The sequence below is a fragment of the Triplophysa rosa genome, linkage group LG19, assembly GCF_024868665.1.
Source record: "Triplophysa rosa linkage group LG19, Trosa_1v2, whole genome shotgun sequence".
Classification (NCBI taxonomy): Eukaryota; Metazoa; Chordata; class Actinopteri; order Cypriniformes; family Nemacheilidae; genus Triplophysa; species Triplophysa rosa.
The window spans coordinates 16330010-16345483 of NC_079908.1; the positions used below are offsets into that span (position 1 = coordinate 16330010).

Sequence of the window (15474 nt, forward strand, 5' to 3'; positions counted from 1 at the left end):
CCTTTATGTTTAACATTTTGCTTTTCTTTCACTATTTTTAAAGGAGAAATCCTACAACTGGCTTACTTTTGTTTCTGCACATGAATTTGAAATTTTAACACAAAAATCCACATGACACTTTCATGAATAAAGTGAATTACTTGTGTCGTAGGGTATTTTTTATATTTCTGTCTATCTTATTAGGAAAACCCATATATCCAGATCAAATAACCCAGGAAGTTCATCCTCAACCTGTTTTTGCCAAGTAAATTAACTTTCTGCTTTTCCTATCTTTCTGGCCTCCCAGGGTTCCTTGGTTTACAGCGGCGGGGTGGACAGCGCTTCCGACTGCTCTTCTGACAAGCAGCTGAACGATGGCATGCTCATTAAAGGTAAGACAGTTCCACACTCCATGATGGAGATACCTCCCACCGCCTGACCCCTCAACATCCTTGTTAGCCACGCTGACATTTCAAAACGTTCTCACACGTACACATAACACCTCTGTCCCACTTCTCCCCGTCCTTTAAGCTTTGCAGGGGGTGTGGTTACGGCGAGCAACCACCTGTCACTTTTCTCACTTGTCATTAGATTTAAAGTTAGGAATCTTTGCATTTTGCCTATGTTTAGTTTGTTTATAAGGGTAATAAAGAGTTTTACACAGGAGGTAGTATAGATGTAGTTTTTTCCCCCAAAGTTGGATGCACACATTTACTGTCAGTTACTGTCAAAACAACTTTTAGCTCAACTAGGTTGACTTTTTGCACACATTCTTGTTAGTGAAAGTAATGTAAATTTATGAAAGTGCTGCATAACTATAAAATATTACAATTTTACAAGAAAATAATAGATGGTTTTGCACAGTAACCACAATGCAAGTCAGATGTGGTGGGTGTACCCAAAGCACCCAATGTGCTTGTGTAAGGGAAATAGAGATTCTGGTAGAAGTTTTTATGGAAGGTTTTTTCAGGCTAAACAGTATATTAACACTGATGAATTGAAGACAACAGTGCACTTTCTAGTGTGCTTATTTGATATTTCAGACCATTTTGATCTTTATATCACATTTATTGTACGCACGAGCCTTGCCTTAAGTTAACTTCCGTTCTGTGTTTGGTTACAATATAACAGTTTATTTTATATTTAATTTACATTCATATTAATATTTTATTGTATATTAATTGTATTAAATTAAATTAAAGCTACTCAAGTATAGCTACTTTACATTAAAGCTATAGAGTTATTGATTCTTTGCGGAGATACACCGGAAGTTAAGTTTGGGCCAGATAACATTTTTATATGTTGTTGCCGCTGAAACCATCCATTTCAGAGTTTTGCTACTAAAGATATTAGTTATGACAAAATGACAGATGCGCTCTCATTTGTAAGTTGCTTTGGATGAAAGTGTCTGCTAAATGAATAATGTAAATGTTTTGCTTACAAAGTACAAGCCAGATCTTGCATACTGGTCCCATGGAGAAAGCTTAAAACATGGCTTAGTTAGTTTTTTGCCTGGAACTTAAATGCTTGAAATAAGTTCAATGTCTCTCTTCAAGGGTTAATATCTGTTGATGTGCTTTGTCACTTTGTTTAAAAATGGAGAGCAGCCAGCATCTTTTGGACACACATGTCACTGCCGAGGTTAATTCTATAAGCTATTGTGCTTGACCGTAATGATCATGTCTTAGACAATAATGACAATCAGCACGGAGGAGATTTGTTCTAGGTGTACAAGGTTAAAGACAATTTCTAAATAAAGCCGTGTAATGCCTGTCTGTTATTGCCCACTTCCAGCATCCTTTGCCCCCATCTGCTTCGCCATAAAGTCAAAAGAAAACGACATGCTGCCGCTGGAGAAGAACCGTGTGCGGTTGGACGACGACTCTGATGAGGATGGGATAAAGGGGGAGGGGCAAGAGGGGGCGGAGTTGATGATGGGATTGGTTGAAGCCACCAGAGACCTTCCTCAGCCGGTTTTTGAGGAGAAGAAACCAACACTCTCCCAGGAAGAGCTAGAGGCCAAACAAGGTACTTTTGAATTTTTCACTTGAGATTTTACAGGCGCTATACCTTGTTCTGGACCATTGCCCGTCTTTTTTTAAACGGCAGGCGCATCAGCACTTTAAATCGCCGCCTGGAGAGCGCAGGAGTTAAGTTTCATGAGCATTCCCTAATTATAATGATTCTTCAGTGACTGTTTTCAGGGCTATACTTCGTAAATTGACTGAAAGATACTTTGTTAGGAAAAAGATGAGTCAGTTTGCTGAGTTTATGGGAAATAACTCAAGATTGATTTCTTTGCCATAATTGTTCCTGGGGTAATTTCTCATTGGCCACCAGCCTAGATTCCAGACATATTTTACAGTAATAAGATAAGGAATATTAAGAAAGAAGCTGCAGTTTATCATGATCGCATTAGGCCACGAGTTCCTTCGGATTCCTGTGCTTCCTCATGCTTGCTTTGACCCTCTGAGACTTTTAAAATATTGAGGTGATGTGATCGCTGTCACATCACGATGACTGGCAGTGTATTAAATTACTCTGTGGGGGCCGTGCCCCCTAATGTAATAGATCTGTCCAGTCGGACCGTCTTCACCAGAGGCAATAACTGTCCCCCGTAATTAAGAGGGAGTGTTTCACACTGGTAAAATAAGAAGGACATCACTCAATCAGACTCTACTTACAGGAAATGAAGCCTGCAGGCTGTGTGTACTGGAGGTCTACATGCAAGCGTTGTGTGTTTGTACTTGAAAACAGAGGAGAAGAAAAATGTTGGATTTTTTTTGCTGCTTTTCAGTTTGGTCAGTGCTTGAGATCTTAAACAATATTTTTTGCAGCCTTATTGCAATTGCTGTACTTGCATACAGTGATTTGTAAGTTCTTCAGTTATGTCTATATTCATTCGAATTTAATAAATGATTTTGAAAAAAATCGTTTGGCTCTTTGTACACACTAGTGTTTTCAAGCCTTTTTTCTAAAATTTGCTAATGCACACTGAAATGTCTGAAAACGTGTGAAATGAAAGGCACCTTGACATGTGTTTCTTTCATGTTAATGTTTTTTATTTTATTTACTCTTTGTCTTTGTGCCTTTTCTCAACATTTCTGTAATATTTCGGAGTTGTTGCTGCAAACACAAGGCTATAGTTGCTAAAATTATGTTGACTGGGATTCATGCCAAAACATATACCGTTATATATATATTTGATTTCTTCAAAATAATAAATATAATGAATAAATTCAAAATAAGAAATCAATAAGAAATATTTAGACCATTTTGCAAGATGTAAACAACATTGGTCCAGAAGCACTTCCTGTTTAATTTTTTATTTCACACATATAATTAATTCTTAATGATTCTTGTTTAAAGGAACAGTAAAAAATTCTGTCCTTATTTACCCACCCTCGAGTTGTTCCAGATCTGTATACATTTCTTTGTTCTGATGAACACGGAAAAAGATATTTGGAAGAATGCTTGTAACCAAACAGTTCTTGGCCACCATGGAAAAATGTCTTCGGAAATGTATTTTTGTTGAACACAAAAGAAGATATTTTGAAGAATGCAGGAAAGCAAACAGTCTTGGGGCACTTTTGACTACATTATAATTTTTCCTACTATGGTAGTTAATGGTGGCCAAGAACTGTTTGGTTACAAGCATTCTTCATTAGAACAAAGAAATTTATGCAGATTTGGAACCATTTGAGGGTGATTAAATGATGAATTTTATTTATGGTGAACTGTCCCTTTAAGGACCAGCGTTGTTTACATCTTGCAAAATTGTCTTCAGGACCACTTTGCTTTCTGCTGAATGGGTCACATGATTGTGTCACATGACTAAAAATGCATAATCATTTTCAAAAGCCTTCGTTTTAAAAAAGCGCTGCCTCAGTGTGAACAGCAGGCCAAAATGCAGGGAAAAAAACTAAAACGTATTTGTGTGGACAAGGCCCAAGTCATCCAAGACTAATACAAGTCATTTTTGCAGTTTCATCGGTGAGGGACTTCACCTTTGAAATCAGCAGAATTCATTGTGACACATTGGTGTAGTTTGCAACAGTCACATTGAGTAGTTTGCATTTATATTTAGTCATTTAGCAGACGCTTTTATCCAAAGCAATGTACAAAGTAGGGGAAAAACAGTAGAAGCAATTTGTGCAACAAAAGTACAACAATGCATAGGTGCAGTACAACTGGTCTCAGCCAGCCTATCACAGTATACGAAGCTAAGAAGTTTTTTTGGGGGGGATAGGAAAGCAAAAAAGAAGTAGAAGTACTAATGGGTCAGATGTTGACGGAAGAGATGTGTTTTTAGCCGATTCTTAAAGACCGCCACAGAATCCGCTGATCTTGTGGCAAGAGGGAGATCGTTCCAGAGTTGAACACATCCGGAGAAAGTGCGTGAGAGTGATTTTTTTTCCCCTTTGTGGGACGGCACCACAAGACGTTGTTCGATTGCAGAGCGCAGGGATCGGGCGGGTACATAAGTCTGAATTAGCGAGTGAAGATATGGGGGTGCTGAACCAGTGGTGGTCTTGTAGGCCAAGAGCACTGACATGTAGTCTTTGCAGTTTGTTTCTTATCAAAAATGAATTTCTGTACAACCTTATCACTGCCACCGGATAGGATTGACAGTTTGTGTATTTGAAGCTTTGCCTGAACATTGTACAGTAACACTTCTTGAACACAGGAGAGGTAATTAAAGTAATAACACCAGATGCCCAGTGAAAGTTTGCTGCACAGGGACTTGATATAAACAGCACTGCAGAACCGAAGGGCTCACTCAGTCTCAAACCAGCTTAGATTGCACGACTATCGACCCGTCCGGGAGAACATAATCTGTATTGATGGACTGTTAAAAGATCACAGATGCACTTCGTGATTACAGGAGCCCAGATTCAGCAAAGACTCCCTCTGCTTTCACGTGTCCAACTATTTCCTTTGGTTTTATTTACAGAAAAGAGTAGAAACATTAGTCAGGGTTCCTCCTACGCATTTTGGTAAAGTGTGGAATTTTATTTGATCGTTTTCCAGGTCTGGATTAGTATGGAAAAAAGAAAATTGAGTATGGAGAAAATGATGAGTTTCCAGACTATTGCCCTATTCGGTTTTCTAAAATAAAAATACATTTGTTATCAGAAATTCTTCATTTATATGAAGTTTGGAGCATGTTTCGAGCGCTGCCAAACGATTGGCGCTTGACCAAATCTGCTGGTGGACTGTTTGCTGCGAATGGATGTTACGCAGTACGGGCTCCCCCTACTGTTCGACTAAACATGTTGAACACACAGCCGTGCCCATGGTATGCAATAAAAGTTGTGAAAAAAATGCCTTGTAGGACAAAACTGTACTTAGTGCTGTCAATATTGTACAAAACGCCTTGATAACTGTTCTCGGAACACGTGCGAAACGCTGGCTGCGTCACTTCCTTCCTCTTTGCAGAGCGCTCGGGAGTTTGCGCTTCCAATGTAAGCGTGATTGACGTGCGTCAACATTTAAATAACGAACGTGACTTAACGGCCGATTGTAATATCCAATAATGCAAACTACAAAATCCTGAAACGAGACAAAAACATAACCAGACCTTCACTAGTTCATCCTAAACCGCATGGCTCAGGTGCGCCTGACAACAGCATTATTTGCAAATATTTCAAACGCATCAATGAATTCTTGTTTTAACTATTTTTAATAAAAAAAACAAGGGTTTGAAACTTTTGTAATTTGATGTCTGTAGCTACACAAAAAGTCAAAGGAATAACGCATACATTTGTTTACTCATCACTGATAAACGTGAAACGACAGACATGCTTTTAGCTATTGTTATCTAATTTGCACTCCAATTTTACTATAACAGTCCACTGATTATTTGGGGAAATGTTCTAATAATATAAATGTGAACACTTTTTTTCAGATGTTAAATATGGTCTGAAAAATCTTCTGGGAAGTCTGTATGTTTGAAACTGGATAAGTATGGAATTTCGAAATGGAAGCTGGGTAGGAACCCTGATAAGTGTTTGTGTGTGTTTGTATGACGAGGAGTTTGGTTGACTACTCTGAAGAGAGAAATTATTTACACCCGACGTGTTTTTCCCGGGGCTTACCTGTTTACTTTGCAAATTGTAATTTCGGAAACCAAATCTCCAAAGGTAGCCTAATTGGATTTAGTCAAAGCGTCCTCCGTCGCACAGTTCCTTGTGAAGTTTACTGATGAGAAATTATGCCAGAGAAGGGAAAATTTGTAGAAAATTGCAGGAGTCGTTTCTTTTGCGCACGCCGTGAGGAAGTAACAGGTGCTAAGTGGGTTGCATTAGAGAGGCTTGCCATGTAACGTATAACAACGTGATTACAGCGTCTTATCTAGGCAAGTGAAAAGACTGAATCGAACAGAAATTCGGGACTCATTTGTATTTCTTATTTGGCACTCCGACTTCTAATGCTTGAGACGGTAAAATATGTCTATGTTTGTATGTGAAAATAAACAAAAGTTTAGCTACATGGAGAATTTTAAGGAAGAGCCCTCTTTCACTATACCGCAAAAGCTCGCCTGTCATTTCTATTGCAGTGGACATTTGAAACTCTTCGAGTCAATACTTCTCATTTCTCTGCGGTTTGTCTCGTAATGAGCTCCCTCATTACGGCAAGGGCACAGCGCAGGAATTAGATTAAGTCGTAACGTGGCGTCAAGGCTCCGCTGTTGTTTTCCTTTCAAGGCCGGGCACATAACTCACGAATGCCACTTTTAGGAAAGAGCTCTGCTGATTGAAGAACAGCCTTTCCAATTTTTTATTTTCTGCGTTCCTTATTTCCTCTGTTGCCATGTCTCGCTCTTGTTCTAGTGACTGGTGAAGTAGCAGCCTCTGTTCTGTTTCCAGTCGTGTTTAGTTGTATGTGCTCATCCGTGGCAGCGGGCCTATTTTTAGTGCGGACAGCGACGGGAGTTCTCATCTTGTTCTTGCATACTATAATGCCTTGTTTTTGTGCCTTCCCTTTTTTGTATTGCCGTTTCCTCGAACAAAACCTGTAAAATTATACATGAGTACACTGCCTACTCCAGATAGCTAAATTAAGACCCTGTCGAGTTTAATATCGCCGGCCAGGCAGATCTTAACACTTGAGTAAAAGAATATTTGTCAGAATGAATTTTAGCATTGGAGAAAACATTTCCATTTGCGTAGTAGCAATAAACCACACAATTCAACCAAGAATTTCATTTTAGTAGCATAGAGTGTGTATAAAGACACATGTGGGTAAGTTAGTGTCTGATGTTTCATTGACTCTTTTTGTTTTCTCACAGCTAAGCAGAAGTTGGAGGACCGGTTGTCTGCAGCAGCGCGCGAGAAGCTGGCCCAGGCGTCTAAAGAATCTAAGGAGAGACAGCTTCAGGCTGAACGCAAGAGGAAAGCTGCCCTCTTTCTGCAGACTCTACGTGGACCTGAGGCCGAAGTTAAGCGACCGGATGAAACTCCACCTGAGGTGTGTGCGTGCGTGTTTTCTTGGCATTGATACTCTAATAGTACATACACTACCGGTTTAGGATCACTTATTTATTCTTTATTTATATTTTTTCCACATTTTAGAAAAATAGTAAACCCTGTCGGCACCAATAGCCCTGTGGTTAGTTCGCTGACATATACCGCCAGTGCACTCATGGCGACCCGAGTTCGATTCCCGAACCCGCTCCCCATCTCTCCTCAACACTTTCCTGTCAGCTCTATACTGTCTAAAAACATGCGGATCGATCGAAGTGTAACGGAGGTCTGCTAGTGCATGTGGAAACGTCAATCTTTGTTAGAGATCGCGATTTTTTCCCTACTATGGCGAGGGAAATGACACCGGACCGAATGGCGTCAGACCCGTTATATTAATTAACACTTCCTTTGGGCGGAGGTTTTTCAAAAACGCGGAATAGTCATTTACCCAGGAAGTAAAGGGCTGTAGTCCGATTCCAGCCGTTCTCTGTAGTCCTTGAAAAGCGAATTCTGTTAAAGACAACATCTCGCTTGGCATTGAACTTTGAGCTTTATCATTTTGCAGGTATTATTTATGCTCTAACAGCAACATTACACACTAACTAAAGGTTGAAAATTGGCATCACGGGGCCCCTTTAGTACAATTTAGTTTTCTAATGAAAGAAATGAATATTTTTGTATACAAAAGTAATTTCAAACATTAAACCAAACACCTTCAGATTAAAAGATATTTAAGATCATGAGAAACATTTGTCTCAAGTGATTCTAAACTTTTGACTGGTATTTTACATACGTTCTCCAATTTTCTTTCCTTTCATAGTATGTACTGAATTGGTTAGAAAAACATACTTCATAATGGTGTATGTAGGTGTGTATTTACATGGTTGCCATTGCCCTTTGACCTTGGGACCATTGCATTTTTGATATGCGTTAAGATGCAACAACAGTGAAAACAATGTTCTATTTTTTGCATACTGTAGGGTGATAAAAGCATATTCAGGTCAAGGGCTGTTCACTACTACTGCTTCACCTCTGCTTTGATTGCACTTTTCTCACTTTGCTTTTCAGAATCATGTACCGTGCAGTAATAGTTGTAGGTTTCTGTGTTTTTATTTCATCTGTCAGCACCTTATCAAGCCTTTCGCTCGGTGACCCTGCTACAGTTTCCTTGAGGTTTGTTTAGTCAGGTCCCCGGTTAAAAAACAGGCTAGTTTATCGATCCGTCAGGAGTCCTGGGGAAATGTTCATTACCTCAAAACGAATCCCATCGAACGTTTTTCAGCGTTCTCCCGGGGTGGAATGTAGCTTGGTTTGCTGACGGACCCGATGAGAAGACTTTGGTAATCTCCTCCTAGTAGTAATCTTTGTGCGTTTGTGGAAAGAGGAGCGCCTAATTGGTTCTGCTGACAAAGCTCGAGTCTCTCCGGAAAAGAATATGTTTGTGCTTGTACGTTTGTTTGTGTTTATTTTGTGTCTGTGTTTGTAGCCTTTGAAGGGTCCTTGGGGATTCCCAGCCATCGATTTCTATCGAAGTTTTGGGTAAAAATGTCAAAACAAAATGATTAATCGCTACAATTTTTACCTAAATTATATTTAAAGGGACAGTTCCCCAAAAAATGTTGTACCATTTATTTACCCTCATTAGCATCGAAAACCTGTCATTCAAAACCTGTGTATCTTCTGCGGAACACGACATAAGATATTTTGAGAAATGTCTCGGTGGTTTGGTTAATAACATTCTTCAAAATGTCTCGTTTTGTGTTCTGCAAAAGAAAGAAAGTCACACAAGTTTGGTATGACATGAGATTTTCGTTTGTGGGTGAACTGTTCCTTTAACCCAGAAATTTGGACAAATTCTGTATGAGCAATTGTGCAATATCTGTGTGTCTTTGTATTGTGTTCACTGTGTGCTTTCAGCTGGTGTGAATGAGATCATGGCGCTGATCTCCTTTCAGCTCTCAGTAATGGCCAGCGCTGCCTGTGTTCGGTTCAGATTTCCCCTGGTCCTCTCCACAGCCTGAAAACCCACATTTCTCCTCCAAAAACTTCCCACCGTGGCGTCCACGGAGGGAGCGAGTGAATGAGGAATGTAAAAGTGGAAGTCCTAGAAGCTGTTAAGAGGGAGAGAGAGAGCAGAAGTAGGAGAGCAGAGATGACTAATCTCAGCGATTGTCTCCACAGGCCGAGGTTCAGCTTCACAGTAATGAGGCCAATGAAGTGTAAAATCAGGAGAAGCAGCTGGTGGATTCACGACTGCCTCCGTTGGGCTTTTACCTGAGTCTCTCGCGCACGCACACCCGTGCCTCGCGCATTCCCGACCGGCTAATCCATTATGAATGTCCCTTCTGTTTCTTTCTCTTAGACGCTTGATTACATGAGCGGGGCGGCTTATTTAGTTTCTGCCTTCTTACGGTCGCTTTCACACGGATGGTGTTTGGTATTGACAGCTTTGTTTACTAACATGTGTGACTCTTACACGGTCCTGCTCATTCGGTAGTTTACAGGCTGGATTGAATACAGGTTGTATGAATGCATGACTAAATTAAAGACTTCTTTTTAGCTTTTAGTAGCTCAAGCGACTGATGTGAATAGCATAGAAGGTGGTGATATCCGTAACAGCGGAATCTAATCACATTTAATGTAAGACTATTTATTCAACGCAAGTTCATTCATTAAATCCGAAGCACGGCTTTGAATGTTTTTCTTATGGTTTATATTTTTAACTGATTGTAGATGGCAGCTTTTACGTCATTCTGCATTTATCTGATAACCGCACAGTTTTCTTAAAGGAATAGGACACCTAAATGTGAAAATGGTCCTCATGTCATTCAAAACCTTTATGACTTTCTTATATAGAAGCACTCGAGGTGAATTTTTAACGTGGGTAACCTGGGAACTGTTTTAATATGATAAAAGTGAGGCCAACAACCTCCGATGATACAAAAAGCCTCTTTAGGCCCGATTCACATTTCAAGTCTAAAACCGTGCGGAAAAAACGAGCCGCGCCGTTTTTTCTCTTCAAATTACTCAGAAAAGTTGAACTATTCTCATCTCGATGCGGCACCTACGCGGCTAGAAAAATGTGCGCGTCGCGACCGCATCGCCCCCGCATCGCCCCCTATTTGCTCGCGTCTACATTTAAAATAAATAAATTGCGCACGGAAAAGACGCGAAATGTGAATCGGGCCTAACTGTATCATGAAGCTGTTTATATCATTTTAGAGTTGTCTGATTCACGAACCAAACATTCGTTTGATACCGTCATGGTACTTTTGTATGTTTTTTGAAACTTGCCAGACATGATGTAATTCAAAAATTCACCTTTTACGTTCCACACAAGAAAGTCAGACATGTTTGGAACAGCATGAGGGTGAATAAACGATGACAGAGTTTTTGGATGAACTCTAATCCAAGAACCTAAATCTTGAAACTGCGTCTTCTGAAAGCCAGTGGCTTTGCCATCATTTACCCTCAGGTTTTGCTTCATGTGATAATCACTCATGCTCATTCGCTAATCGCTAAACTTAATGTTTCTCTTGTCTGGATGCCTAAAGATATTGTGTTGTCCTAAAGGCCTTTGTTATGATATCTTATTTGTCTGTCTTATTTGGTTGTCTGATTTTAGCAGCATCTCTAATTCAATTCAAATTTATTTTATTCATATAGCGCGTTTCACAATGTGCATTGAAATCCACAGATGAAGGGATCGGTCATCTCTAATCTCAGTCGGCCGCTGTATCATCCTCTGCACCCCAATGTCCCCCCCCATCCTCATTATCATTTCCATTTTCCTATTGCGACTCAGCAGCCGTAATGATTTTGGATGATTTCAGCTTTAATGCCGGCAGTGATCTTTGAAGGAACTGATTGCCGTCATTGATCTCAGCTTCGTTCCCCTTTCTTGAACTCTCCGCAAGCCTCTTAGTTGAAATAGCAGCCCAGCTGAGAGGCGCGTCGAGAATTCACAGAGCTTCTTCTGTGTGTTTGTGGCTCCCTCCACCCCGATTTACTGCCGTTGGCGATTTACTGATCGCTATGGCAACGGAAATCAAATCTAGCCTATTCAGCACTCATCTGGTCACATACGGGCACATACAACTCATTTCTTTTTTAATTCTTAAAATTCTTTAATTCTTTTTTTCCGTTCTTCAATTTATATAAATAATACATGCAAATAGCTGTTTTACAGGAAACTCTGCGGAGGCCAAGAAGGTCATAAATTTGCGCAGTGTTAAACCAACAGCCCTCTCGTTCCATCACAGCTGACCGTGACTGCAGCCCTGTTCACGTGATGAGCGCTTCCGTTTCTCCTGGAGATGGAGTACGTAGTAGATGCCCTCTGGCAATGCAATATTTGTGGTAATTCGTCTCTTGTTTGTCATGCCACAAGATCACTGAACGTGAAAAAGCTTGGCATAGCCGAACTAGCCTTGATCTTCACTGCTGTCGCAGGGCTTGGATCTGCTGTGACAGGCAGCACTTTAAAGTGAAAATAAGACCCTGCTAATTGTTTGATGTTTAGCTACAACCTGTCGTCACGCTAAATTCTGTTTGGCAGATCTCTCTCAGAAATTGCCAGGTTTGAAACGGGCAATGTGGATAGTCATCTGTGCAACCAGGTGGCTCGCCGGATCGAAAGCCTGCAGCAGCATGGCAAGGAAAAGTAATGTGGGATCTATGTGCTTCGTTCAGCAACCTGTCCCATATTTTTTCAGTGGCTAATGTAAAACAGACAGAGTAATAAATATTAATTTATTGTACACTTCGATATATATATATATATATTATTCGTTTTTTACAGTTTTGCTTTGGTTTTGCTTAATTATCTCATTATGAATTATTTTTTATTTGGTTTAATTTTCCCTGTTTTATATATAATAGCAATCTAAATAAATCTAAATCTATGAATTATATATGTTTTTATTTGTAGTGTTTGTACAATAAGATCCTGTTTTCAACAGTTTTTTCAACCCCGTTCTTAGTAATAAGGTTATTATTGTTATACTAAAACTCAAACTATTCCACTTTTTCTGTTTATTGAGGTCAAAATACTGGCTTAAAAATATTTGAAAACTTAAACTAAATGATAATTAGAAATCTTGCCACAAAAATATACGGAAAAAAAGTTTAGATGGCATTTCTGCACAACTGAATAGAATGACAGGTACACACCACTTTTCTAAAACCCAGACGTGGGTGCTGAGAAAGTCGCTCATTGTTGGATTCTGAAAGCATTTCCTGCAGGTAGCAGTTTGCAGAAACCTTTAATTTTCTCTTTTACTTCCATTGTGTTGTGTCAAATTTGGTTGGCTGAGATGCTGTCATGCAGTGCTCTATTAAGAAAGTCACCCTAAATTAAAAAATATAAGATAAGGCAGAGACATTGTTGTGAAGTTGTGAAGTTGTAGGGTCAGGCTGCAGTTCTTTAACTGCAGGAAGCTGACTAGAAATGTCTGACTGAACACAGTGAGAAATAATTCAACGATATTACTATACGCCGACTTACAGAATGTAACTGATTTGGCAGGAAAGTGGCCCAAATATGATATTCTGATATATTCTATACAACTGTATAATAGACCTATTTCACAGCGTGACGTGTACAAACCGGAAGTAGGGTAAACGCTTGTCCGGTCAATGCTCTAGCTCCATTCACTACACAGAACAGTTGCGGAGACCAGAAGAAGTTAGGCATGTAGCGCTCCCTTTATGCTGATTTGTCTAACATATATCAGACCTTGATAATAAATAAATCGCTCAAAAAACAATGTTTTTGTTATGTTTGTTTTCACTATTTTTAAATAAAATGAATGCCTGTGAGAAAACAAGCTGAATGAATGAATGGCTATGACAGCAGTAGGGCCGGAAAAAGTTTCCCCCTACTTCCTGTCTCTGTCGCCATTTTGTGAAATAGGCGAATTGTGAATGAGATTGCTGTTAGATGCCACAGATTCAGAGTCTGCCACTGCTAGTGTAAATCCGTTGCTTGCGTCCAAGCCTCTGTTACCTTACGGGATAGTCCACCCCAAAATACAAATTCTATCATCATTTATTGACCCTCAAAACCTGTGTTTGGCTCTTTCTTCCATGAAACACAAAAGACGATATTTTGAGAAATGTCTCAGTGGTTCTGTCAATGAGGGTCAGTGTTTTTTTGGTTACTGTTTTTCAAAATATCTTTTGTGTTCTGAAGAAAAAAGAAACTATCCCTTTAAAAATGCCTCATTGGTTCTGTCTGTAAAGTTACTGAAGAAACAATGAAGCCGTATGTTTGTTAGAGAGTAACGGGGAGAGAGAGTGAGAGAGCAATTGAACACGTGGCCCTGGCTCTTGGACAGTCAGGTTCGAGGACCGTTGTAAAATGGTGCTTAATATGTTATTCGCCCTTGAAAAGACTGTCCTTAAGCACTTATGAAAGAATCATGATATTAACCAAGCGGCGAGTGTTTTCGCATCTAGAGTGAGTACAAAGATGGACCTGTGAGTCATCTTCAATATGTTTTGTAGGAGAAGGAACATGGCAGGCCTTGGCTGAGAGCTTGGAAAAAATTGATTGCGGTTGCCTGTAATCACAGAGCTCAACTTTGCTATTTGCAGTATAACAGACACGCAGCTCTTGTGGAACAAGAAGGGCAGGATTTTTTGCATCTTTGTGGATATATGTAGACGTCTGCTTTGAAAATAGAAACCTTGCGAATTAATCACATGCGTCAAGGGAACGAGTCGAAAATGACTTTAAAAAGAAAAAAGTGTGTCTTGGGCCATGGCAACGTAACCCTCACTCAAACATGGCAGGATTGAAAAGCCCTTGATTCTGAGCCGTTAGATGATGTGTCTTAAGAGGACATTCAAGACAAACCCACTAACGTAATCTGTTCATTTTCATTAGTACGGCATGTTCTTGAAATCACCTAATAGTCGGACGTCTAATTGCAGCTACTTGACATGTCTTACAAAAAACTCAACCTTTTTTTTTTTTTCCCCTTCAAACAGGAAAAAATACTGCAAATTAGCACTTTGGGCACAGCGCGTGGGCTGCTAGGTCATCAGTACTTTGCTTCCCTTTGCTTCATTGCCTTTGGAGGTTCTGCCAATAGCACAATTGCTTTAGGAGGGAAGGCCTGCCAACATATGGGCTGGAGTTACTGTGGCAGTGTCCTCTAACCACTGTTCCGCTGTTCGACCATCGGCATGTTTACTGACAAAACAAAGCCCCCGGCACTGGATTTGTTCTGCTGAAGTTGTCTGTCACTTTGAGGACAGCGTATTTGTAAGATGCTACACGTAGTGTCCGTGTGCAACCTCATGCCTCAGTGCTGATTTCTTAAACAAATACTTGCCTCCGCATTGTAATCCATCGCTTAACACCCACAGCCTAACGCTAGATTCGAATTGATTGAAGGGCTCAGACAGATTACAATTTAAAGACAGCTATAGGGCCAAATAATCTTTATCATGAAAGTCTGGTTTTTCTGTTCTTGCCATGAAACTGAAGACCACGCCAGTGGCTTCAATGGGAAAAGTTTATGCATTGGCACTATTGCATCTGACAAACTGAGCTTGTGTGAGATATGTGTTGGATGTCTTGTTCACTTTATATATTGTAATTTTGTAAATCAATCAAAACAAAGTTTACAATACAATATTTTTTTACATTTCTTGGGTGTTAAAATTAAATTTTAAAAAGTTTGAAAATGAATCGACTTAACCTGCAAAATTATTTTGTGTATGTACATTTCTTGTTACATATACTTTTGCAGCCTTAAGCCGTGTTCACATTTGACTTTTTTTTTGACAAGAAAAAGTTGACAACGGTGCTTTTTTAGTTAAAAAAACACTTAGATATAGAATTAAATATTTTTTACGTTTTTTAAACATTTTGATTCGGTTATAAATGTTCTGTTTGTATTGTATTTTAAACGTTTGTGTAGAAAAAAAGGAAGTTCTTCTGGACCAGCATTGTTTACGTTTTCTTAAGTGGTCTATAGAAATCCGCTTTAAACAGGGATTTAGTTTTAGACGTTTGAAA

The 15474-nt window shown here is 39.6% G+C and overlaps 1 protein-coding gene across 1 annotated transcript in view; it reads left to right on the top strand.

The window, feature by feature from the left end:
• Window positions 1–15474, top strand: part of sfswap (splicing factor SWAP) — an 84639-nt gene that overhangs the window by 43829 nt on the left and 25336 nt on the right. The window contains exons 11-13 of the mRNA XM_057360081.1: window positions 287–371; window positions 1774–2007; window positions 7271–7449. Of these exons, the coding sequence (XP_057216064.1) occupies window positions 287–371; window positions 1774–2007; window positions 7271–7449 (498 nt within the window). The remainder of the gene's footprint in view (window positions 1–286; window positions 372–1773; window positions 2008–7270; window positions 7450–15474) is intronic.